The following is a 26,507-nucleotide window of genomic DNA, read 5'->3' as shown; positions in this document are numbered from 1 at the left end:
CGGACTAAGCTCCTCTAAAGCCTGGATGTCTCCTGTTCTCCCCTGGTATCCGAGCCTGGGTAGGAGAAAATGAGGGCACTTGGTCTGGGCCAGGGCCAGATGTGGAGGTGTTTGGCATACAGTTGCCTGTTCTGTGGGCCCTCATCATCATCATTATCGTCCTAGAGACAGACAGGAGGGGCTGTTTGTGGTGTCTCGGGGAAGTGATCAGGACAAGACCATGGCTGGCTCCAAACCACTCTAAGAACGTGTCACTCATTATGCCAGCAACAGCACCTCAGTATGGGGAGATAATACGGGCAACAACTCGCTGCACGGCCGTAAAATCGTTGGTGGAATTTAAATAATGTGCTTATAGCCTGTAGGTGGACGGCATACCATATCATCCATGGCATCATCTATATAAATACATAGTCGGAGGTCAGCACTGATCAGTGTGTATAATGTAGAGTGAACTTAAGGGGCCTGAAAGTATTTCACTTTCCTCTGTCTTCTCGGAAAATGGCTTTCTGCATCCTCTCATCTTATTTTTCTGTATATCTATAAATATAACTCTCTGTCTCTTTCTCCCCTCCTCTCTCTCTCTCTCTCTCTCTCTCTCTCGCTCTCTCTCTCTCTCTCTCCCTCTTATTCCTCGGGGGCTTTTTTCTTGTCGGCTGAGGTGCTGTTTGTGCTCTACCCTCTTCAGAGTTCTGAGTACTTCTGCATGAATATTTCATTGACATGCACACATAGCCTGTCCATATACTCCTGTGCATTACTTCACTGACAAACCCTGTGAGCATTGAGGGCCGAAAAAGTGAAAGATGTTCAGGCTGTAAAAAGGCCCTACATGAAATACCGTGCACACATATAGAGCACCAGCTTTTAATATAAGGAGACACAGCCCAAATGACCCTGATAAAACATGTTGTATCTAATATCTCAAGCTACCAGCAGGAACGCCAATCTCAATCTCTTTCTCCCTCGTTCTGTTGGTCTTTCTGTGACTTTTCTCCAGCGCCCTCCATATTGAGGGTTAACACAAAGGCGAAAGGTTCATCTTTAGATGAGTGCACTCTCCAATATCAATCATCGAGAACCCCAAAGGGGATAATACTTTCACATCCCCTGCACTTTCCCATCTATGACAGCTAAACTCGCCAACGTTTGCCCTTGTGTTATCAGTGTGCGCAGGAACCGTGAGGTCAGGGCTGATCCATAATGTTGCTGCATGGTAGAAACAGTCATTTTCCTTAATAAGTAGGTATTGACTCAATCTTTCTACCAGCAAAGGGTTAGGAGTTTGTCAAGGTTTTGGCTAGCTGTCCGTGGACGTTTATTGATACATCACTCAAAGATTGTGCAGGTCCGCTGGCCCTCAGATTGGCCGTCTGAATGGCTTTGTCAGTGCAGCGCGCTCTAGCCGGTGGTTTTAAAGAAACAGCTGATCAGTTTTGCTTTAAAGAGTAATGACTCAGTGATCAAAAGTTCATGACTGCTGGGGGAGGGAAGTGGCTGTAAATTGCACTGGCCTTGAAAAACCAAGAATGTGTCGAAACCCAGTCTTACCGTCTAAAAATATTAAGTAAAGATAAATACAGTGTGTGCCAAGGATACTTCTTTGGTCTGCTATCCCTACCTCCTCCCTTCACCACGGAGTAAATACCAAGGTTACTTAAAGTGTCATGAGTCTGCGAGTGCAGGGGAAGGCCGGCTTTGAATGCTGGCAGTGCTGAGTTTTTTCCCTTGTTTTCTGACTCATTGTAAAACAAGGTGATTAAAACCGTGTCTCTGTTGCAGGGTGTGATCACAGTAGGAAGCATATTAACTCCCCTCCCTGTCTCACAGGAGCCTTGCATCACTTTATCAGCTCTGCGTGTTTGTGCACTTGCATGTGTCACTCAAATTGCTGTGTGTGTGTGTGTGCACGGTTACTATGCGCTTGTATGAGCCTGTATGGGTACATGTGTGTGTGTGTGTGTGTGTGAGCTTGTCTGTTTGTCACTCAAATTGCCAGCACACCTCATTCACATGTTGCTCCGCTCAGTCACCTCAACCCATCAATATTATGCGATTGTATCTCATATATTGGTTGGTGGGCTGAATTGCTCATGCTGCCTGCCAAATAATTATATGAAGCTACAAGGCTTCAGGATGCTGATCTGCACAGAGGCCTTGCCGAATCACCCCTGCAAAGAAAAAAAAAATCCAAGTAAACAATATTAAAAAAAGATGTTACATGCAAAAACGCCAATATTTTATTTTTAAATTAATATTGATGCTTTGGTGTAATTAAGATGAGACAATAGTTTCTGTGTCACCCTGCTGGTATTGTTAGTGCTCTCGAAATTCATTTCCCATAAATGCCCCGCTGCAAAGAGCATGCTTGGTGCTTATCCTTCTCCCCATCTCTACCATCAAGAATGGCTCCCTTTGTACTGTAAAGCAGTGCAGCAGATTTCCTGCAAAATTCATTCTAGAGGCTGCCAAACTTCTCAGCACTGGTCTCATTATATTAATGCTAATTAGACTAATGTCTCAAATGACTTTTTTGATTTAGCATCTGTAACAAGTCATTTAGTGTAACTTTCAAAATGGTATTACTCTTTAAAGCTGCGGCCAAGATTTGATTCAAGAAAAGTCTTGCCTTTGAAACAAGTGAAATTATTTTTCCCCACTTAGGATAGGTATTTTTCACAGTGTAATCCCTCTAATGTCCAGAAGGGCGGTGCCCTGGGCAGATATGTTAACTGTCAACCAGAGCTTATTTGAATCTCCGTTAATACCTATTTCAACCCCCTGAGCAATGTCTGTTTTCCATCCAAGGTCAATGTTAGTAGATATGAAATATGTTATTTTGGTTAGCTGTGCCTAGTAACTCGATCTTCTGGAATAACAGAGGGTTTGGCTGTTTGAAGAGAAGTGGCTGGAAACCTTGGGGCCAGTCAATCCAAATGTTTGTAATAGTTCACATTGTGATCTCTACTCCACTTGGTCTTTATGATTGGTGTCTTGGATGGAGTCTGTTTGAGCTATTTTTGTTTCTGTTCTTTTATAATAATATAGTTGGATGTCTCTGGTGTATGGCAGCCAGGCTAGCTTCTATAATGGTGACTTTTCATTTGGACCTCACAGAAATATCCCAGCTGTGGCGTGGAGGGAAAATGAAAGCCAGAGCTCCTGTTCCGGAGATGTATTGATATGAATCTTGATTGCTGAGTTCAACCACTTCACGTAACACTCTGGTCCAATAATGTCTGTAGGAAATTATGATTAGAGATCTGACTGACATTCTAATCGTAAAACAGTTATTTGTATCATATTGGTTTAACAACATTGTTGCCAAAATGTGCATTTAATAGAGTTTAATAAATCACTAAAAGTGCTAATATCAACTTAAAAGTTCATATTAGTTTACTGCTGTGGGCTTATAAACTCATTAAAACAAAAACCTTAATACTGACCTGAAACTACTTTGATGCAGCCTTATAATCCCAAAATCGAAAAATGTCAGATTCATACAGAAACAAAACCTTTATGCTATATCAGGGAAATATGAAGTTTTGGCATTGTCTACTGGATGTTAAGTCATGTGGTAAGACGTTCTGTGTGGATTTAGCACACATGTTTTGCTGTGGTTTGGGCTGAAGCCTTTCGTGTTACCGCTAATCAGCAAAACACAGTAAGCGATGTCATAGACCAGAGGTGTTCAGTTCAAATTTTAGGAGGTTCAGTTACTCAGATTTCCTCCCCAGCAAAGATCCAAGGCCTGTATACATTGTAGAGTCTCTATATGTGTATAGGTGTGTGTATATAATTGTAAAATGTAAGTACAATTAAATTATGCCATTATTTACTTTCCCAGTCATTCTTACATCTGACATTTTGTAAAAGTAAATAAGCAGCCCTGTTCACAAATAAAAGCATCAAAATCAGTTTCCCTTAAAAGTGGAGATGACAGTAAAATAGTGCTCACTTCATCTAAAAAAGACTGTGTTTTCATCTTGAGCATTTATCAGTAATCCACCAGGAACATAAAGTGCCTGTTGCAAAACTGAGGTAGCATTAGGCAGAGCAAACACAGCAGTTTCACTGGATGAAAAACAAAGTGATTATTTTGAACAAATACGAGTTTATCTTTAACACATCTGAGGCATTTTTCTTTTTCTCCTACATTCGCTTCTCTCTTTCGCTGAATACAAGTGCCTCTTGCTGCACAATCGCTTTGTCTGGCTGATGTGGCTGAGCGATTTAAAAAACGCACAGGGTTGGGCGAGACGCGGTGATACAGTAGCCACAGCAAACCACAACGCTATAAAAAGTTTGCGAGCTGTTTCACGGATCGGGCGGAACCATTAATGGGTTCGGATCAGGACTGGACATAAACCATTTGCTGCTTCCCAGAGAGACAATGTTGGATTTACCCGCTCCCCACTCACCGAGCAGCAGCAGCTTATCCACAGAGAACATAATTGGTAATGTAAATAGAGAGCTGGACGGATGCTCCACAAGTTTGTCATGGGCTGTTTACATAATGTACAATTCTGTTTTGCCTGTGATTTCCTGGACATTACGCAGAGACCTGAGAGAGGCATGCGGGGGTCGGCAAGCAACAGCTTTCCTCTACACACACACACACACACACACACACACAGAGCACAGGACACGCTTGAGTTTGCACAAACAGAGGCTGCCTGTCCCTGAGTGGGATGTCTGTCCAAAGAGGGAGGTGTAGACGGCCGGAGAACAGGAGGGAAGCCTGGGACAAAACACAGTGACAGCACCGTGGATCCCATGATCTCAGTACTGACCACCTTTGCTTCCTCACACCAACGGTGGAAATAAGCTGCTGAGGTTTTTGGCCCTGAAAATAATATAATATACCCTGCCTGGCCACTGCAACAGAAACTATTATGATGGGTGTCACTTTTTGCGAAAATAAGCCTGCCTGTTCCATATTGCAAAATTGACCCGCTCTGTCCTCGAGGTAGTTTCTCGCTGTAACCAGTCGACTCCATACTGGCTCATGTCTGCTGGAGTTTTCAGCCTTCGAAGAGCTTTATGTCAAGATGAATCCAAGCTGACAGAGACCCAATAGAATATTGATGTCTAAATCAGCAACAATAAAAGTCCATATGAACGGCTGTTTAGTCAGTTTGGACACCCGCGGTCCTCTGCGAGTCTTACGGCCCTTTCCCACAGACGTTAGGTGTCCTGATTGATTTAGCCAATAGTCCTCTGTTTGAATAAATATTTAAAACTGAAAAGTGATCCTCTCAGTTGATGGGACAGTTATTGTGGAAAAGTATTGAATTGTAGAATTCCTGATGATTGAGACGTGATATCCTCCGAGGCATGCGGTTGGGAGAGAGAGTAAATACAGTTTTAGATGTTGACACGAATCTACTGACAATGGTTTTCTGTGTCCGTCCGTCGGACACAGAGGAGAGGGGACTTCCTATCTTGCGCTCCCGCTTTTCCTGCCAAGACAATTCTTATCACTGTGGAAAAAGATAGATACTTTCATTGCAGAGAATATTCACAAACAGACATAGATTAAGAAACAAAATCGGCTTGCAGAAGTGCTAAATTAGCATTTTGTGCACCAGCGTACCACAACATCTCACCCTGTCAGCTTTGACCGTGAGAAAAAAAAAATCAAATTTCATGTTTTTATGACCAAATGGACTCAAGATTCATTTCCTTTTGTTGTTTTATGACTAGTTTGCACGCCTGTGTGTATACCGTGTGAGTCCTACACCATGACATTTCCAATCTAAGTACTTCCGCTCTGCTCCGCTAGCAGTTTGTCCAGCAATTTGCCTCTTCAGCACAATGCATTGTGGGATCCCTAGGCTTAATCCCGGGGTTAGAATGGAGGACGCATTCCCTGTAGGCATAACCAGTGCCCTGTCATCATGGAGGGGACGGGTGACACATCCCAATTACCCGTGTCTTTCCAAACCAGACGCCATCACTCCTAGAAGTGAACGAACAACCTTGTTGAAAGAGGACGACGGAGGGATATGACCTTGTGCAAATGTGCATGCATGTGTGTGTGTGTGTGTGTGTGCGATGCGTGGGATTGCACACTGACAGGAGATATGCAGCATTGCACATGCAAAGCAGGGCCCTCGTCCCTGCAAATCGCTCGCAGATCATGTGGCCGCGCACTAACCCACAACGTCACGGAGACAGGACAGCTCTGCGGCGGATGATTTAAGACCTGGCTGGAGCAATCAATACTTTAGCAGATATGAAATCCAGAAATGCCATCCGAGGTGTATTTAAAATGATGTGAATGTAGGCTGTAGAATAAGCGTGATATAAATCATTAGTTGTAGCTTGCACTTCCTTACAGAACTGTGTGTGTGTGTGTGCCTCTCTCCATGTGTGTGTGTGTGTGTGTGTGTGTGTGTGTGTGTGTGTGAGGAGAGGGAAAGCAAAACATTTCGCATGACTGCATATGAGAACTCAGCTCATTTTATATTTCAGATGTTGTGTCCTGATATTGTTTGTTGTTTCTTTGGATCTCGATCAGCTGTTACAGCACAACAGCTACACTTCCTGGGGTCCATTTTAAAAATATACTTTATACACATGTTTATACATACATGCATACATAAATATATTTACATTACCCCCCCACCCACCCATCCCCAATCCTAATTATTACATTATAGACATGACAACACCATTTCAATAACCATGTAAAATTTTAAGCAATCCTCGCTATGTACACATAAAATATACATTATGCACAACCCCATGCTGATATGTACACACTGTTTGCACACACATATCTGTACTAACAGCTGCATCTATAACCATACTTGGTAAATGTGTATGTTTTATAAAACCAAATAATAGAAATTAGATATTTTCATCTTCAGTCGCCTTTTAAAACTTTCTATGCTTGTTGCCTGACTGATAAAATATGACAGATTATTCCACTGAGATGACTCTGTACAAAAGTATGCAAATAAGAATCTTTAATTCTTATTTATTTAAATTTGTATTTATTTTTTCTTTAATTTTCATGTAAAGGAACAATACAATACAATGCAATACAATAAAGTAATAATTCTAATTTTAAAAAAAATCCGTCATAGTCAGTGCTTCCCTAGAATTCTGTTTTTGCCAGGATGGAAAAACCTTTGAAGCAACAAGCAGCATGAAACATCAAGACCCTTCATGTACATCAACAACAGCAGCAACAACAAACACAACAACAACAAATTATTTTGTTTCTAAAGGTAAAACGAAGGCCTCTTTTGATCCAAACCTGTAAATGCCGTGACCTCAGAGCTGAAGTCACCTCGGATGTGGACCGCTGTACTGATGCAGCTCCTGTTGTTTCAGTGTTGGGGCTTAAAGGGGCGTGTGTGTCAGTTTGTTAGGGTCAGACTGGACAAACAGTGGTAGCTATTAGCTGGGTGGCTGAGTCCAGTGGATTTCCAGCCTGAAATGTCTCTTCCACCTGAGCAGCAGGTAACACAGGTCTTATACGGTCTAACAAGTCTCTCTGGGATTTTCCCAACAAAACACCAGCCTGTATATGAGTGTATGTGTGCGTGTGTGTGTGTTAGTGCTCCTATATTTCATGTGAGGAAAATGAACATTTTGTCATCTCTACCTCTGAAGGGGTGAACTTTGAGTTAGGATTAGGTGTAGGTTACCATAAAGATTAAGGTTAAGTATTGCAATGTTATTTTTTGTAATGCTGTATTGCTCCTCTAACCCCTTGCATTGATATGTAGCATTTATGCAGTTCATTTTCATATAAAGTTAAGACATCTACACGGTAGTCCACTGCATTATTTTTTAATTTTTTAATTTTTTATTTTTGCACAATAAAAGCAAAACATCAGAACAAGAATGAAATAACAATAGATTGTGCAGGTGAGATACAGAAAACCCCTAGGGGCTTATAAGAGAATCCCACCTCAAAATTTGATTACATAAAAAAAAGAAAAAATGTCAACAAAACAACAAAAAAGAGCAAATATACATTAAGTCAATGCAAATATATATTAAATCAATGCAGTAAATGTGTGTAAAGGTGTTTAAAAAAGAGTGTATAGACCTATGTGAGTATGTGAGACCTATGTGAGTATAAGAGCATTTTGCTTATTCTCTTTTAATAAATTAGAATTGGAATTTTGAATTAGTTTGTTTGTCGATTTATATAATATGTTGTATATTTCATTAGTCTACCAAGGTGTTACGCTGTAGGTTGCACTTTGAGCTCGATTTATGCAGTTTGTCAATTCTGATTTCTTTTTTTCTTTTTTTTTTTTGTATTATGATGTGCCAACACCCTGCCCTGTTAGATATGTCGTGTCGAGTATTAAGGTAAACATTAAGGGACGACGAATGACTGTTGTCAGTGGAGGGTCAGCACAAGTATAGCAATACAAGCACGCGTGTATGTTTGTTTGTGATTGGAGTCTTGTCTGTGTTTTTGCTGTGGTGTGTTTAGGTTGGAGGGAAAGCCAAAGTCTCCCCATAGGCCCAGTGTGCTGAATAATGTGACAATATTGTGTGTGTGTGTGTGTGTGTGTGTGTGTGTGCCTGCCTGTGACTGTGTCTGCCTGGCTGTGTGTGTGTGTGTGTTTGTATATGTGTGTGCCTGCCTGTGCCTGTGAGTATGTGTGTGTATGTTTGCCTGCCTGTGACAGTGTGTGTGTGTGTGTGTGTGCCTGCCGGTAACACCCCCAGTTGGAAATCCTGTCCAAGAACTACTTTCCCTTTCTTGCCAAACAAATACCCTCTCTTAGACAAGATATACTCTCATTTCATCATTCACCACGGCGGCGTATCTCATCCAAAAAAGGAAATGCACTGACTGCTGTCACTGAAATGATCAAAATGGAGGCACTGCATCACATCTGAATATTCATCTATCACTTTAAGATCCCCGTGGTGCATTTCATTGATTTGTTTGTTGATTTGTTAGACCGCGAGCAAAGGATGATTGAATTGTGCTGAATTGGCGCTCCATTTAGCTCCTCTATAAGGACGATATTTAGACATGAGTGTGTGAGTGTATATGCTTGGGGTTGGGGATGAGGAGGAGGGTGGGAGGGGTTACCCATCTTAAACATTAACGGACATAAATAAGACAGAAACTCAGCCGGGGTGAGAAATTTACAGCTGCAATCTAATCAGAGATAAATCCGTATCTCGTGCCAAATTATCGACGAGATGAGATAATTTATTTGACTGAGCCATTACCCACTGATGTGTTTTTTTTTTTTGTGGTATTTACAAATCTATGCCCCTTCCCCCCTTCAGTGTGCTCACTTTTTTCTGCTTGCCCTCCACCTCTTTGTCCCAAAACAGGAACCTGAGTAACAACAAGATCTCTCTGCTGAGGAATGGCTCCTTCTATGGCCTGGCTGCCCTGGAAAAACTGTGAGTACTTTCGCCGAGCTCTCTTCACTGTTTGTCCTCCCCAGAGCCCTAATAGCTGTCATCACAGGAGCAGCATTGCACTGTTTCAGGGACGAGGCGAGGGGACACGGGAATTGGTGGATGTTTTGTCAGGTTTACACTGCAGGAGGCTAGCCCATTACCAATGGCTTTCACCCTCCAGTCACCATACTTAACCCCAGCTGCCACAGTAAATGTCTAAAAGAGATAATATATGGCGTCATATGAAGGCCTTACGTACTGCAAGTTAGGGACTTTGGCAGTGTGAGTAACTGTGCAGAGCCTGTGTCAATGAATCTCACGTCATAGGAGATGTCCCCAAGGTGTGTATATGCACGGCGTGATGATGAGCGTTATGACGGCTTCCCTCATCCTTCCAGCTCTGTCCCCCTGGGGTCAGCTATTGATTGCAGTCGCCTCCGTCCGGCCCGGTGATCACCGCTTCTTTACTTGATGGTGACACTGACATTCACTGATGATGGCTGAGGAAATCAGAGTGTGGGAGGAATCAGAACGAGTGGATTGCTGGATAATTATCACGGTGATCATGTGTTTGGTGGTGTGTATCTGTCTTTACTTCTGGACCTATCAGCCTAAGTGTGAGCACCAGAGACGGAGAGATATGTAGGCAGTACTTCAAATTTTCTCTTAGTCGTGTATTGTGTGTGTGTGTATCTGTCTGCAGCTAATCTCACATACTACTGGGCCTATCAGCCTGTTATTTTATTTTACAAAACTTGTTTTATACCGCAATTTAATGCTTACCTTTCGGCTGGTTCTTCGCACACGTCTGAGCACTGGAGAAGGGGACATATGCAGGCAGTGTCTCTGTATTTTCCCTTCTCCTGGTGTAAAAAAGGGTTAAGGAATTGGATTTTGGAATTGTTCCTGTCCAGATTTGCATACCAAGGTAGGACAACATGCCTGGCGGAGATCTGCACTCCACTGAGTGTGCTCTTCTAGTTCTGATAGAAAATCATTAAAGACTTGCCCCTGCCCCCCTCTTGCTTTCCTCTCCCTCTCTCTCTCACACACACACAGGCAGTAGTGACTTCTTTGAATATTATTAAAGTCAGTCTGGCTCTGTCTCCCTGACTGCTTGACAGTTAATTTCAGATTGGAATAATGTCAGAGGAATAACTCTGCTCCTCTTCCTTTCCTTTTTGGTTGGATCTGTCCCCGGTCGACCTATAGAATGATGTCATCTGTCTTGCTAGGCCTTATTAGTGTCATTAAACCTTTCCACCTTCATCCTCCAGCAGCACTGGATTGATGAAGAGATGACTGCTAGGCTTTTAAGGACACTCAGCAGAGGGTTTCTCGGATATTGAAATAGGCCTAGCTGATTGTTGACCTCTCAGACCAGCGGTTTGCTTTCTCTGTCCCCTTCTTCCCCTCATTCCCTTGGTACAACCTTTCCATCCATCCTGCCAGATGTAGCATTTGGCAGAGATGGCTTTGTCGCTAGCAGTGGGCGCCAAAGCAGGTACCCTCAGCGAGTCGAAAGCGGCGGCCAGCTGTTCCCTCGTCTGGCCCAACTGACTGACTGACTGTCAGCCTGGCTGGCTGGCTGTCTGCTGCCCAGGGCTGTGGTGCGTTGGCAGGTGATTGACAGGCGTAATGTTTGTGTGTGTGTTTGTGCCGCTTGCGCTGCAGCTGAGGACCCGATGTACTGTCGATGGGCTGGTCTATTATCACCACTGGCGCACTGGGGTTAGAGGCGTTACCTGATGTTTTCATGGGATTTCAGCTGGTGGCTATAACAGCCTCCTGTGTTTTTAATGCAGACATAAGCAAGCAAACAGACCTGATGGGTGGGCGTGGGGACTGGCATTGTGTAGTTCACAGAGCATCTCCTCTTTCTCCTTGGTTCTCTGTACTGAATGGAAATAATATGATGCTGGTTCAGAAATAAAATAGTGATGGCTCTGTTTGTAGGCATGAAGCAGGAAGCCCTCCATGGCAAGAATGTTCAATTGTCAAAAAAGGATGTTTTTGAATACACACAAAGCAGATACATTTCATGATGTGGACAGGGAACACTAAGAATTTTGAAAATGGATAGGTATTATTGTCATAAAGCATCAGCAGGATGTCAAAATCAAAACACAAAATGATCAAAAGCACACCAGACTTCTTTTTTTTTTTTAGGTGACAATGTTGAAATGCTTTTAAAAGTAACTATAAAGTTCTTGATATCTACCCAAGAACTTGTATATGTGGGTAACAGGCTGATGCAATTAAGACAACACTTGTCACAGGCATATGCTTACTCAATAGTGTAGATGTCACTATCACTGTTTTTGGGCCTTGTTAAGTAAATAAGTGGACGAAAGCAAAGACATATAATTTATAGTGGGCTAAGCCTGAGCGCCCTTTTCCTTACTGTCAGACTCTGGAAAGATCTTGGAAGATAAAGGGTGTTATTAACGCCATGCAGCTTCACTGGGTTCCCCATCCATTCAGAGATCATGTTCAGAGCAAGAGCACATCACAGTGTTAGTATTCCCCGCGGGGAATGCTGTTTTCATGCAGTAATGTGCTCTTCTTCATGCTTTTTTCCTCCATAGACTAGATCGTGTCCTGCTAATGGAGGGTGCCTGTGTATTGGAGGATGACCTGAATCTCCCCATATGGACACTAGCCCATTACCATCAACCAAAAAGGGTCCCATGGGAGTAGAGCATGTGAACAAAGCCCATCACTGTTCTCTGAGCAGCACACTGAATCTTTGCGACTTCATCATGGGTTCCCACCGTGGAAGCCCTGAATGTGGTTGGTGTAAACCACTGAAGAGAATCTGCATGATGGGAAAAGGGCTGGCATAGTTCTCAATAACTGATTGTGATATGATCCTGTGATATGATAATATTTACATGGATCTATTTCCATAATGACTGAAAGCACATTTCAGGGAGCAAGATTGATGAGTTTCACTATAATAAGGCTGTCGGGTGAAAAACCTTATCTTCAAAATGTAAGCTTTAGAGGAATACACTGATGATGACCATGCATTGTTGAATTTATTTGTTTCATAAACCCAATTGCTGCAGAATTTTCTCCTCCCTATAGAAGAGCACTTGGAGGTTAAACATGAAAATACTAATTGGAGTTATTTTTGTCCAAGAACAACAAAGCCATGCTGTATATGCCTCAAAATCAGAATCAGTGCTCAACTGAGTTCATTGGAGCTCCACACTAAAACGTAAAGTGGAACCTGAAGTAAAGTTGGATGTCAGTGTAGGAAACCAATATTCCAAAGCCTTTCGTCACCTTTTAATGCCTAAAAAGCAATATTGATATTAAAAGTTTATACAGTCGGATAGGTGTTATTTTTTCATTCCAGCCCCAGTTGGAGGGATCACAGGCAAAGGTCTTTATTTTTATTAGAATAGCAGCGTGTTACATTGAGAAACTACACTAAAATCTAATTGTGTTGCAAAAGGCTGTGCTTTGACCTGATTGCACTTCAGTTGGAATAAACCTCCCTTTACAACTAGACGATAACTGCAGCTACAACAAATTTAAACTAAAAGACTGAATTAAATAGATGTCATACAATGCAATGATAACTATCAGTGCACCCAAAATGAAAAGTATAACTCAAGAGTTATATTTTAATTTAGTGATAAGGCTAAGAATTTTTTGTACTGTCCAATATAAGCTCTAATCTTTGAAAAAGCGCTATTGGGTTGAAACGTGGAGTGCAATACAGGCAGCAGAGACAAACTATCTTTTTAGTTGTGGTTATTTTTTTCTTGTTATTTTGCTAGATATGACAGTAGCTTTATTCTGAACAGACTGCCTAAACGGTTATTCACTGAGAACAACGGACCTATTTTTTGTCCATTTGACCAAAAGTTATTTGTCTAGCCCGAGGAGTTTTGAGGCAGACTGAATAGACTGAGTGGACCTCGACTTGGGGCAGAGACAGTATCAGAATTCAGAGTGGCATCTGCAATTGCTCATTCTGAAAGTGGGTGTCAGAGGTGTGAGGAGGTGTCCTTTAAAAAGTTTTGCAGCTCCTGTTGTACCCACAGAGGAGGTAACGTTTATTCAGTCCTCCTCAGGAACATGTCTCCTTGGGAGGTGATTGATGAGGGCGTGGCAGATCAGTGAAGGACACATCCTCTGGCTGGATGCGCATAATGTATGACTGGGTGAAGTCCACATGCGTTGTGAGCAACGCAGAGGTGGAAGAAACCGAATGATCTCATGATCATAAACCAATATGACCCTAAGGTCATCCTCATATGGTCAAAGGTCGGGGTTATTAGCAGAGGCAGTAGAAAAATGAGAGGGTCTGCAGCATTATTGACTGATTCAAGAAACCCAGTATTGACTAAAGGCAAGGACTACTCAATTTAAGAATTCATATATATGCATCCAAAGTCCATTCCCCACTTTGCCTAGATTCCTAAATGCATTTTAAGTGCCTTGCATGGTTTGCCAAGCTGTCACTCCAAATAAAAAAATATGTTAGTAATTAACCGAACTGGTTAAATAAAAGCAAGATTAAATTTAACATGATTAATTTGTTGTTCTTAGGGTTAGGGTTGTAGAGCAGTTTTTTCTTTGTAAAATTATTGCTTTACTGTTGTAAACACTTTGGTGTGGTGGCATTAATTTCTTTGACCTTATCCACTGAACATATTCTCATCTAATGCTAATTACCTTTTTAATCTTTATCAGTTCAGCGACTTCAATACTATCGCTTTACAGCTGTGGCCACTTTCCAAGTCATGCTTTGTACTGAACATTTGCTAGAGCAGGTGTTTTCTCCCGTGTAACTTGTTGTTCGAAAGCAATTGTTCATTGTGAGATCAAACCGAGAGTACATTCATGTTTGCTGTTGCGCTTGAACATTTGTCTGGTTTTCCTTTATCATGTACAAGCATGGCTGTTTTTTTTTCTTTTTTTTTTTTCCTCTTCACATTATATAAAAGAATACATGAACTAACGTGAAGGCTTTGATGGTTCAAAGTGTAGATTTGAAATATGAATGGTTTCATTGTTTTTTTATGGGAGACTGTTGCTGGGTCACAGTTGAGGCTAAACATGTGAGCACCGTGGATCTGACTGATTTACTGAGCAAGCACGGAGAAGCAGAGGAGACAGATTCTTTTTCTCTCTCTCCTCGCCGCCTCTCTGATGCTGAATCTTTGTATTGCTCTGGGCTATTCATCACTGGTTTTTACCCTGCACTGAGAAAAGTAGCAGATGCATGATGGAAAATTATGGAATGTTAATATTAATTTCCAGTTTGACAGGGTTAGAATATTTACTTGTTTTGAAGTTGCTCTGTTGTGCCGCGTTCAAAAATAATAATGATAATGGGAGGACGTCTATCAAAAGCACCTCAAGGAGGAATTTTCCTCTCACCTTGACGCTTTGCTTTGTTCACATAGAAATACCTTGCACTGATGAGAACATCGATTCCAGAGTCAGAGTGTAGGCATGACGGAGGAAAATAAAGAGTGAAAACCTGTTAACAGGGAAAGTATCCTCTTCACAGATCAGGGCTTCTCAGTGCATTTCCTCTGTCTATGCTTTGAAATTGCTTCTGTTGGTTTCATGAGAATGTTTTCGTTTTGAGCGCACGCTAAAGTGAAGGTGTCTTTGCATTAGTGTCTAGTACTTTTTTTTTTTTTTATCCTTTCTGTAAAATCAGAGAAAATCACAGCACACATCCCTTAAGCACTCTGAGCACTGCTCATCAAGCCGCCAGGAATAAATTGCACTTCAGCAGTGTCTGAGAAATGTTTAATGATCAGCCCAAATGCGTACAGATTGTGGAGATTTTAAAGTGGTGAAGACTTGTAACTTCTCTCAAACTGAGCCAATAATTTAAATCGATTTTTTAAAATGTATACTAAATATTTATGCAAAAAATATTAACTTGTCTGCTTTACATCATTGAGTACTTACTGTCTCAAAGAGGCTATGTGATTGTGCAGTATGTCTTGCCAAGGAGGATGAATTATTAATTCATGACCACTGGTCCTGCGGTGCTTACTGTATGCAATGTTTCCATAATGCAAACATACATAGAGAGAAGCCCATTGCCTTTTGAAGCTCTGGCAGTGGTTACTGCAAGCCTGTCACAATGCGTACACATTCAGTCTGTTTAATTGGACTGAACTGCCCAACTATCCCCCTTTTCTCCCTCCCCAGCGAGCTTTCAACACGTATTTATTTACAATCCAGTAGGTGGTTATCCATCTCAATGAGTGCGTGCTCTAATTCAGAGTGTATGGCCAGACCTTCCCTCATAGCGTCTGCAAATTGACCCATTAAAATTCAGCATGTGAACAAATGGCCTCAATAAAGACATTCCGGATCAACATGACAATTGGTGTCAATAAACATCACGTTTAGAGATCCTGTCTTACAGTAAGTGCCACAGTCAATAGTTTCAACAGGGAAGATTAGAGAGGTGAAGGAAGCGGATTTGGTCCCTGGTGTTCAGCTGCATAGTCCAGGACACTGGGGCATTGTGCATGTGTGTGTTTGCTGGGGGCAGGGGCATCATCGACTGCCTATGATGTCCAGTCTTCCCATTAAGGCCGATTCATGCTTCTGCATAGAGCACACGCTGCAGGATGACATGCGCCGTAGCCAGTAGTCGAGTTGTAAAAAAAATTCAGGGGGGATGGTCAATTTTTTTCACTTGATGAAAAGTGAGGATGGCAGTTTTACAGGGGGGATGATTTTGACCGTTTTTATTTCAGGGGGGATGCCATCCACCCTCATCCCCCCTCAACTCGAGTACTGGCCGTAGCCATAACTGCACCTCACAAATTGTCAAATCTAACTTCCAACATCTGAAAATAATTGAAATGCATTTCCTTGACCATGTCCTGTTATTTTGTATGTTGAATGAATTTGAATAAACGCAACTGTAGTTTAACATTTATCAGCTGTGAAGTGAATGAAGAAGCTTTCTCTACCGTCTATGAGTAACTCAACACAGTGACACAGAAACGCTAATGCCAACTAGCATTTTGGCGGTGCAATTGCAGAGCGATGCAGACACACCAGCGCACTAGAACAATGATGTAGACCGCTTCTGTAGGTTACGCCGTAAGGTCTAGGAAGACTATGCTGAGGCATAAATCAGCCTTTAGTCTCTCTCTCTCTCTGCTGTGGTTTCTCTCCCTCTATCTCTCTATCTGTCTTTTTCTTTCCTGTCTCTCTTATTGTCTCTCGGTGTATATATATGCCTTCATCTCTCTCTATCTGGTGATCTGTCTGTCTCTATCTATCGTGCTCTCTCCACTCTCTTCTCAAATGTATAAATGAAAGCAGGGTGCACTGCCCTGTAGTGTGTGTGTGTGAGTGTGAGTGTGTCCTCACTGCTCTGACCTGAATATTCATCCTCTGACACAGTGGAGGTTGGCTGCTGTCCACACAAACACAGGATTCCTCTTGTGTACTGGACGGGACACCTATTGCATTTAGCATCATACATCCACTGAATTAGATACCACATGCCAATGGGAAATATGCTCATACAAATGAGTATATGTCGCTATCTCATCGCATTAAGTGCTCGTGCAATGGAATCCATCATCGAGCAGCATCGTTTTCCATTTGGATGAGTGCCCGAGGGACTGCGGAAAGCTGCTATTTTATGTATTTATTTTATTTTTGTGTTTGTGATTCATGTGGAATGTGAGCTTTTCTTGGAATCAGATGGTATTTTGAGGATTTTATCAACATAGAATCTATTTATTTCAATTGGGCATGATCAAGCGCTGCTTTCCATCAAAGAGAGAGCAGTGTCCAGAGGCTGTGCTCGACTGTGTGTGGTCCGGTCATCGTCCGCTAGTGCTTAACACCCGTGTGTGTGTGCGTGTATATGTGTGCGTGTGTTTGTGTGCATGCATACTTGGGTTCACGATGCATGCATGCATACCTCAGAGTGCATGTGGGTTTTGTGCATGTGTGTGTGTGTCTTTGTGTGTGTGTGTTTGCGATTGGAGGTAAGTGGCCAGACCCGGAGATGAATCTACCCATTAGTGTCATATGGTGAAAAGGCTGATATCCTCAGGGTCACACAGCTTGGGAGAAGCTGAGCGGCCTAAGATATACAGCACAGTTTAAATTAATTGGGAACCACTTCAGTAGCTTTTCAAACATTAACCACAAATGGCGGAGTTTATACTGAGGTCTTCTCCTGCTCTTCAAACACACAGGAGCGGGGGAGTAGAAAATGGTTATTGTTTAAACATTCATCTCATTTGAGCTTCTCCAGCTGTACCTACACTGGATATCTGGGGCAAGTTTCCCCAAAGGTAGCTATTGTTTGTTTGAGTCTGGTGTGAGTGCATGTGTGTGTATATGTGTGTGTGTGTGTGTGTGTGTCTGCCCTAAGGTGGTGGGGAACCCTTCAGCGAGGTCAGCTGATACTTAGATGCATCAAGTTCAGGCCTAAGAATTCCTAACAGTTCCCCTGTTTTTTTGGTTTTGTGTGTGTGTGTGTGTGTGTGTGTGTGTGTGTGTGTGTGTGTGTGTGTGTATGTGTGTGTGTGTGTGTGTGTAGAGAAAGAGAGAGAAACAGTAGAATGAAAGAGAGAGAGACCTCTTGACCACCAGTTCTCAGGAAACAGGAAGACTTATTTATTCCAGTGAACCTCCATCCTGCCTTTTTTCTGGCCTTGCTAATCACTTAACAGCACAGGCAATGCAGCAGCACTAGTTTACATTTCCAACCGGTAACAGATAGAAGTTATGAATAAATATGCGTTAAAGATGAGTCCCAGCACAAACTTTGCGACGACTGTTTCAGACGTAAATTGCGAATCATTCTCAGGATTTGTTTCATCCTGCTTGGAGCACCAGATGGGTGGGGCTCCCCCCATGAGGACAATACGGGATCATGCCACATAAGTATTTAATCACAGAAATGGAGGCTAAATTGACATTCAGATAGTTTCCTCTGATTGTCTAAACGTTCTGGCACTCGGTCTCTTGTATTATGTGGTAAACTCCACCTATCTGGAACCCAAGTCGCATAAAACAAACCACGAACATTTATTATATTTACTCACAAATACGTGTTGGCCCTGGCCTGATGACTATAAAAGTTTGTTGTGTTGCCCACAATAGCATCATTTATTTCGCATGTGGCTTCAAACATTACCTCATACAGCATACAGTGAAACAAAAGAGGCCACAGCTGAGATGTAACAATCAGGGCAGTATAGGACTACCAAAACAAATAAATTGCAATTACTTTTTTACTGAGAATAATGGTGGCAGTGAGTTGTGATAAATGTGGACACAGATTATTCTACGTAGTGCAGCGCCTTCTTCATTTATTGAAAATGAAGGTAAACTGCTATATAGAGGATTGATCTGTGTGGATGTAGAAAGATCGATCTGATGGGACAGGGATTCTGCATGGTGAATATTTTGTGTTTATTAGGTCTGAACACCTATCCATCTCACCTTAAAATTGTGCATATTTCAAATGAGATGATTTATTTTTCTGTTTTTCTGTTTGCTGATTTTCAATTAATTGTCACCGATGATGGAGAAGCCCTCCAAAGCCATCGGGGGCTCATTTTCCAGGAGTCCTGTAGGGTTTGCTCTGCTGTTGTGCTGTTTTTTCTACACGAAGGATGGGGTCGGCCTTGCTTGATAATTCTTGTACAGTACATTTCCTGTCTTTGGCCTCACTGATCAGTGACCTCTGGCCCTCGGTGAGGCAGACAGTCGATCAGGTGGAAAGTGCTGAGCATTCAGATAATTCAGAGACGGGAAACGCTGTTGAGCTGCTGGACGGTCCGGGATGAAAGAGTGGTGCTGCAGGCACGACAGATGACCTATTGACCTCCACACCGTTTCATAGCAGGCTGTACATGATCAAAGACTACTTTGGACGAGGGCAGAGATGAGAGCTAGCTAGGTCAGCCAACCGATGTGATCTACGAGGTCAGCCAGTCAGTCAGGAAGGCAACCTTGAGGTTCTTGAGGCTCGTTACACCTTGCTGTATAAATGATGAAAACCTGGAAGATGCAGAAGAAAGTCTCATTAGCGATTCTGATCATGGAAGCCAGCAAACATGGTAAAGCAGTAAGTTCAAGTGTTGGGATCAAACCAAACATACAAAGGCGATATTCATTTGAGCGTCGGGTTAAGAAAAAGCCCATATTTTGCCACCTTTCACATCTGAATGCCGTTCATTTTGGACCACCCGACACACCAAAGGCACGTAAGCGGGCATGCACTTTTATTATACTGACCGTGTCAAAGTGAATGCACGAGGTGGAGCGTCAATTAAGCATTTCTTTTTTGCCTGGTCACAACCTGGTTGGCGGGGTGTGTTGGGGAGGCCTAATGGTGCAGACAAAGTGTATTTTAACTATGGGCCGAGCAATTTAACACAAGACACAGATCATTAAACCCAGACGGGAGTCATTTATCTGCCCTTAATGATGGCTCGTCTTCTGTGTGTGTAACTAATGCTTTACATCGACCAAATTAACATCAGTTACAGTAAAACAACAACCAGCGCCGAAGCATCTTGTGCATCTAATGGCAGAGATGTAGACATCCACGTTTTGAATCTCAAGAGGAAACATTTGTTGTTTGCAAGGCCATATAACTCATTTAGTCTGCGCTGAATATACCATAATGAATTCTTTTGCTTCTGCTTAGATGAGATAAGAAGGATAATTCTGCTACCGAATAGCTCCGTGTTTCAAATAAAAAGAGCTCTAACATTTCTTTTGCACTTACTTTGGGACAAAAGCTAGGGCTTAGATCGTCCTGTCGGTCTTGTTTTGTTTCTTTTGGCTGGCCCTGATCTGGCCTGTGTTACTGTTAAGCCCAGAGAACAAATGGGTTTGGGCTGAGACGGCTGGGTCGTACTGTGCTGTTCCTCGCATTTGGGCAGAGAGTCTAGCCTTCTTCTGATTCTCATCACACTGACCGGACAAAGTCAGAGGAAACCGGGGACACAATTTCAGGAAGTTTTCTTTGGCTTGTAGAGAAAACCAGAAAGGAGACTTTTCTGAGATCCATTTTTAGTAGCGGCAGAGGCTTGGGGGGAAACAGGGAGTGCCTGGCTGAAACCGCAACACGTGTGTGATTGCCTCTTGGCCAAAGGTGCTCCGTGTCTTTAGCATGCAGGAAATGGCCTTTGCTGTGCAGCTAACAGGTGCTCCTCCTGAGGACTAGAAGAAGGTTAACTCTCTGCTCTCTGGTGAATGATTACCTCCATTTCTCTTAGCAGAATATCTGAGCAATGGACCGAGGGTAAAATGTTAATTAGCAGTTGTAAGAAAAACACTGTGGCACTGGCAGTTCTCCCCTCTTACTTGCCTTTGTTGCCATGCTTTGGACCACGTTTGATATTCTAAATTTACCTTACGTAAGGCTACAGGATTTTCTTACAGTTCTGTGACCCCTTTAGCTCCAAATATGTGGTTCTCCCATTTATTTTCTGCCCCCATTAAGCCTTCACATACAATGGACTGCACTCTGCTGTGTGAATAACATAAACATCCTCATGCATGTCTTGAATGAATCACGTTTCCTTTCCTCACGTTTACATCACCATGCCGGCATCACGGTCAGCAAGCATGAGCTGCAGCGACAAGCGCAGAGGAATTCATCTGACTGCTAATGGCTAACTCGTACTTAACATCACCACAGAGGAGGAAAAAAAATGCAATGAGGGGATGGCTAGATAGATAGATAGCTAGATACCTAGATAGATAGATAGATGGATAGATAGATTTTTATGTAATCCTGTCCTCTCTGACTCTCTCTGTCTGTCTCTCGCTCTCTTCCCCAGGGACCTCAAGAATAATTTGATAAGTACAGTGGAGCCCGGGGCCTTCCGTGGTCTGCTGGCTCTGAGGAGACTGTAAGTATGATGAAGCCTTGTGATGGCCTTCTCTAGGGGACAACAAGACAAGTCCACCGGCTTAAAAGACACGGCAAAGTAGCATGTAAAGTCCAAGGTGAAAAAGACTACTGAAATATTTAGCTGAAGCAGAAGTAGTGCAACCTATATTTCAGGCGTCGGGCTCATATCGAGAGCTACGTCTGTTTTTTAAACTTATGTGTCCAGGGAAACTTGACTAAGCACACGTTGCTCTTTTCCAGCAATGTCTTGCTTCACACTAATACATTTGGACACATTCACACCTGGGAGTTGCCCAGTATAACCACAGTCTTCTACTGTAGGCCACTGAGCCGCTTCAGTGGAGCAACTGTGGTTTTAGTGCTTTGCAAAAAGGCACATTAACAGGAGGGAGAGCATATTTCATTGACTTTCCCCACACAGATTTTGGGGATTTTGACCTTCCTGACAAGCACACTTCTCTAGACTCTTGGCTACCACCTTACAATGAGTGCAAAGAGTGCATTAATCTTCAGTTCCCATAGTGGATTACTACTGGAAACTACAAGCAGCCAGTTGTAAGGGGGGGAAAGTGGCATAGCCAAAGTGCCCTGACAGTACTGTAGGTAATAAACTACTGCAGTAAAATTTTACTCAAATTGGAGTACATATCTCAAAACAAGGCTCAAAACATAGGGACACTTTCAGAAGGAGTATAAAAAAACAAGACAGTGCTACCAAAATGTATTGAAGGTTATTAACTACAGTAGCTGCAACCGGCTGGTGTTTGCCTCTGGGAAAGACTAAGGCTAGGATTATGTCTAAAGTTAGGGGAAGACTGAGAAAAGTTTACTACTCCAGTGCTGAAAATTTTACAATATGTACAATTAATGGGAAGACGTTGTTTTTTTAATTGTATTGATTCATTTTATATTGTCATTGTATTGCATTTTGTATTGTAATTGAAAATAAGGTCACTTGGTCTCTTACAGTTATGTAAAGAAAAGACGGTTTCTCACTAACATGTAACATGTGAGCGCACACATGTAATCAGCGGTATAAAAATGGTTGTTTTCGTCTTTTAATTTTTGACATTTGGAACGTTCACGAAATGATGGTGATTTTTTTGGCTCTAGAACAGAGTGAAATACGTGATTTCTTTAAAAAATGGTTTGATGGTGAGCCCTTACTTCAGCTGGAGTAATTTTCTCGGCGAGTACTCTCACTCTCTGGCTTTCTAGATATAGGCTTCAGAGTGAGTGACATGATTGCAGCCTGATAGTTAGTGGGATCTGGACTGGCAGGGACGCAGGCAGTGAGTTAGCGGTGCTGATTCGGGGCGCGTGTGTGCCAGGCTCTGGGAGCAGCAGAGTGCTAATTTAAGTGCTCCCCAACTGGTGATTACTCGAGTGCTCTGCTTATTTTCCCACAGCTGCTCCAGCAAAGCAGCTCTTTAATTACAGAGCGCGAGGGCACAGAGCCACGGACGCAACAGAGCTCAGCCACACAGAAGCCCACCACATTGCACGTGTGTGTGTGTGTGTGCGCGTGAGGGTGCGTGTGTGCCTGCAACGGTTATGTGAGGGGTAAAAGGTTACTAAAGGTCAGGACTGATATCCTAGGAGTTTGCATGAATAAATAAACATGGAACTGGCTTACCGAAACAGCCCTCATAGCTGCTTAAGCTGTCTGTGTTAGGTTTTTAGAAGGCACGCATACACGCATAGACACAAACCCCCACACACATACTTACATTCACATTTTTGAGATGGATCCTATCCCTCTAATCTTTCACACACACCTGCTCTAGTCTGGCTCGATTGCAGTATCAATTCAAACTACATAAATAAGCTAGAAATGGTGCTTTTTTCCTCTCAGCCACAATTCAAAGTTTGCCTTTTTTGTCCTTATAGGGACCTCTCCAACAATAGGATTGGCTGCCTCTCCCCCGAAATGTTTGTAGACCTTGGCAACCTCTCCAAATTGTGAGTAATCCCTAAATTGAAAACATACAGTGCTGCATGCTGCCGTATGCTCAATTTACACTCCGCATGTAGAAAATGTGGTGTTTATTTTAGATAATGTGGCTCCAGTAATATATCACAGGATGATGTGGCTTTAGTTCTTGTGATGACTGAACAGTTTTTGTGTGAATGTGCCTTTGTGTGTGTGTGTGTGTGTGTGTGTGTGTGTGTGTGTTTTCACCAACAGGAATTTATCCGGGAACATCTTCTCCACTCTGACCATGGGATTGTTCACACACCTCGTGGCTCTCCGAGTGCTGTAAGGCGAAAAGACACACACACACACACACACACAGTTCTGAGGCAAACGTGCACACACACATTCACTTATCACACAAAGACTTACACATAGCACACATGCTGTATAGAGTTTTTTCAGATGTTTTCCAGATGTTTCGAGTCACATGATCTCTGTTGCGGCCACCACACTCAAACTCTGACAGATTTACAGTGCAAGTTAGTGGTCAGATTGTCATTTTAGCGACTGATTTTTTTGGGGAGGGGGTTTGTCTTACAATTGCTTTGATCATGCCACAGACCTGTTTTTTATAGCAGCCTCCTGAGTGTGAGTGCATAACTAACAGGCTATACTAATAACTTCATCACATTTTTCAGTTGTTACAAATGGTTGAACACAGGATAAAGAGATGGGAGTGCCTGAAAAAAACTGAAAAAAGAAAAGAAAAGAGAGTTTGTTACCTAAAAAGACACACATCCTCATGTTGTACTAATCTTTGCTATCAGAAAGGATCTTTACCAAACCACTGTAAATCCAACTAGTCATTCTTGCTGTATGGAGACAGAAGATCAATCTGATTGTCAGTGTAAATAGTGTTGGTGGGGTAGTTGTTGCAGCCCAGGGTGTATTAAAATGATGCCCTTCATTTATAACTGCACATAGCCCAACCCCGCCGCCAGCTTTAGTGAGGAGAAACTCACCACTCTGCTGCAGCTTCTTAAAAATGTCTGACCTCTGACAGCATTGCCATCACAGTGTCAACCCAAGAAAAATGGATTTTCTTTTTCTTTGGTTTTCCCCATGGAGGAAAATTCAGAATTACCTCTTCTTGTGAGCGTTCATTTATCCTGAGCTGACACTGTGGATGTTGTCGGCGGTGCGGGTTCAAGTCAACGCAGCATTATGTTAAATAAGACTTGTTAGATGTATGAGCCTGTGCTATTTATGAGTTTCCAGTTTTGAAAAAGGGCATTTACAGTGGTTTTTAAGTTTGAAAATGAGTGTCCTGGGGGATTGAGTTGAAGGCTAAGTTAGCAGGATGATACAGCAGAGTGTTAAGTTTCTCATCACTAAAGCTATTAAAGATTGTGCAATGTACCTCACTTCTGGGTAGCAACATTATAATGCAGTCTGTGTTGAAAAATGTCTAATATTCCCCACAATTTAATCACACCCTATCCCTGTTAGGGCAATATCCTCCAAAGTTGAGAACATTCTGCTGATCCTAACGTCTGCAAAGGGTCAGTTTAGGATTAGGACTAGAATTAGGGTTAGGTTTACGTTGGCGTTGAAGGTGCTAACTGCAAAGATACTGTATAATTTGTTAAAGTTAGGCATGTAGTGGTGGGGGTTACGGGTTATGAAACAAATGTAATGGATTTTTTTTTTTTTTTTTTTTTTTTTTAGTCACATCATGTGGGTTGGACCATTCCATTGAATACAACACATAGCTTAAAATAAATAAATTCATTGACTACTTTTTCTGGATACGCATACTCATATATACACAGTCACCCGCAAACATGCACACACACCAATCACACACACCGGCACGCTCTCGGGTTGTAACAGTGGTCCGGTTTTCCCATCAGGCACTTCAGCACTGAGACTCTGTTCTGCGACTGTCAGCTGGAGTGGCTTCTCCTCTGGGCCCGGGCCAGCTCGGTGCGAATCGGGAACGACACGGTGTGTGTTTTCCCCACACACCTGCACGGCCTGGAGTTTCGCAACCTCCGCGAACAGCAGCTCAGATGCGGTAAGGATTCATCGTATCGGTCTGGGAACAGGATGTTGGGTGGTAATCGCGTTACTCTGCAACTTGTTATCAGCAGTAGAGAGGCTGCCAAACTATTTTACTGAAGTAGAATTCAGGTACTGTTGGGTAAAAAGGAGTTCATATAAAATATATAAAGGGCAGCATGTTCAATATTTGATATTCAGCCTACACACACACACACACACACATGCACACACACACATACATGGCATAATTCATTCGCTGTGACTGCCAACATCACGGGTATATGTGGATGCGTTTCTACCACCGAAATGTCCGACACAGCAGAACTTAGACACTGGCTGTGAGAAGTGATGAGATAAGAAAATTTGTATTTCTATCACACTCTGGAATGTACATGATAAACAGTGGATAATGTTTCCTCTAATACGAATAAATGCGTGCTTTAGTTTATCTTGGAGGTTGAAGCGACAACACAGAAACACAGAGGCCATGTTTGAAGACTGTCAGGTGGGAAACCTCAGGGATCCTTGAGGGGCCCCCTGGCAAAACGAAAACTAGCTTTTTGTTGTCATTTTGTACGCTTTGTTTTGACTGAGGAGGGTGATGATGATTGACACGGCAGATCTATATGTCATGCACTTCAAAAATACTCATCCTAACTGGAATATTTAATTTTAAAATGTTTTGTTTGGTAAAAAAAAAAATGAATTCATCTAACCTTATCATCTACATCTGAATATTTAAAGAAAAACTAAGGAAATAAGGGTTCTGGAGACTGAATACAAGATTAAATCGATTCTTAAAATGGAGTTTTTTGCTGTGTAGCTGTGTTTAAAAAAAAAAAAACGTGTAAGTGCACGCTGTAAGCCTGACCTGTGAGACTTCTCATTTGAAAGAAACTATTTAATATCAGTAATGTTTCATTTTCAAGTGGTTAGCACAATGAGAGCATGATTAAGTAGATGTCTTCCGATAATAGGTTTACCTCTCCACTGCTATCTCTCCACATGCTGTGAACTGTTTGGCCATTTTGTACTAAATCATAGCTTCATATTAGGCTTGTCAGACAGAGAGGCCTCGGTAAAAATTGTCTCATTTGACGGTCCTTGGTCTAATATGTACCTGCTCTGGGTGCAGCAGCAACCTAAACGGTAGAGGAAAGAGCTTGCAGCAGGAAAGACTGCTGGTTCAAATCTCCACATCAGCTGGGAAGGTGAATGAGCCACACC

The 26,507-nt window shown here is 42.4% G+C and overlaps 1 protein-coding gene across 1 annotated transcript in view; it reads left to right on the top strand.

Annotated features, from left to right (window-relative positions):
- The window catches only part of adgra1b (adhesion G protein-coupled receptor A1b), a 145,261-nt gene that overhangs the window by 4,763 nt on the left and 113,991 nt on the right, over positions 1 to 26,507 (top strand). The window contains exons 2-6 of the mRNA XM_030070995.1: positions 9,328 to 9,399; positions 21,225 to 21,296; positions 23,189 to 23,260; positions 23,487 to 23,558; positions 25,130 to 25,293. Of these exons, the coding sequence (XP_029926855.1) occupies positions 9,328 to 9,399; positions 21,225 to 21,296; positions 23,189 to 23,260; positions 23,487 to 23,558; positions 25,130 to 25,293 (452 nt within the window). The remainder of the gene's footprint in view (positions 1 to 9,327; positions 9,400 to 21,224; positions 21,297 to 23,188; positions 23,261 to 23,486; positions 23,559 to 25,129; positions 25,294 to 26,507) is intronic.

The sequence above is a fragment of the Myripristis murdjan genome, chromosome 15 (assembly GCF_902150065.1).
Source record: "Myripristis murdjan chromosome 15, fMyrMur1.1, whole genome shotgun sequence".
Lineage (NCBI taxonomy): Eukaryota > Metazoa > Chordata > Actinopteri > Holocentriformes > Holocentridae > Myripristis > Myripristis murdjan.
The sequence above is the reverse complement of the archived record's forward strand: the minus strand, read 5'-3'. Positions and strand labels throughout refer to the sequence as shown.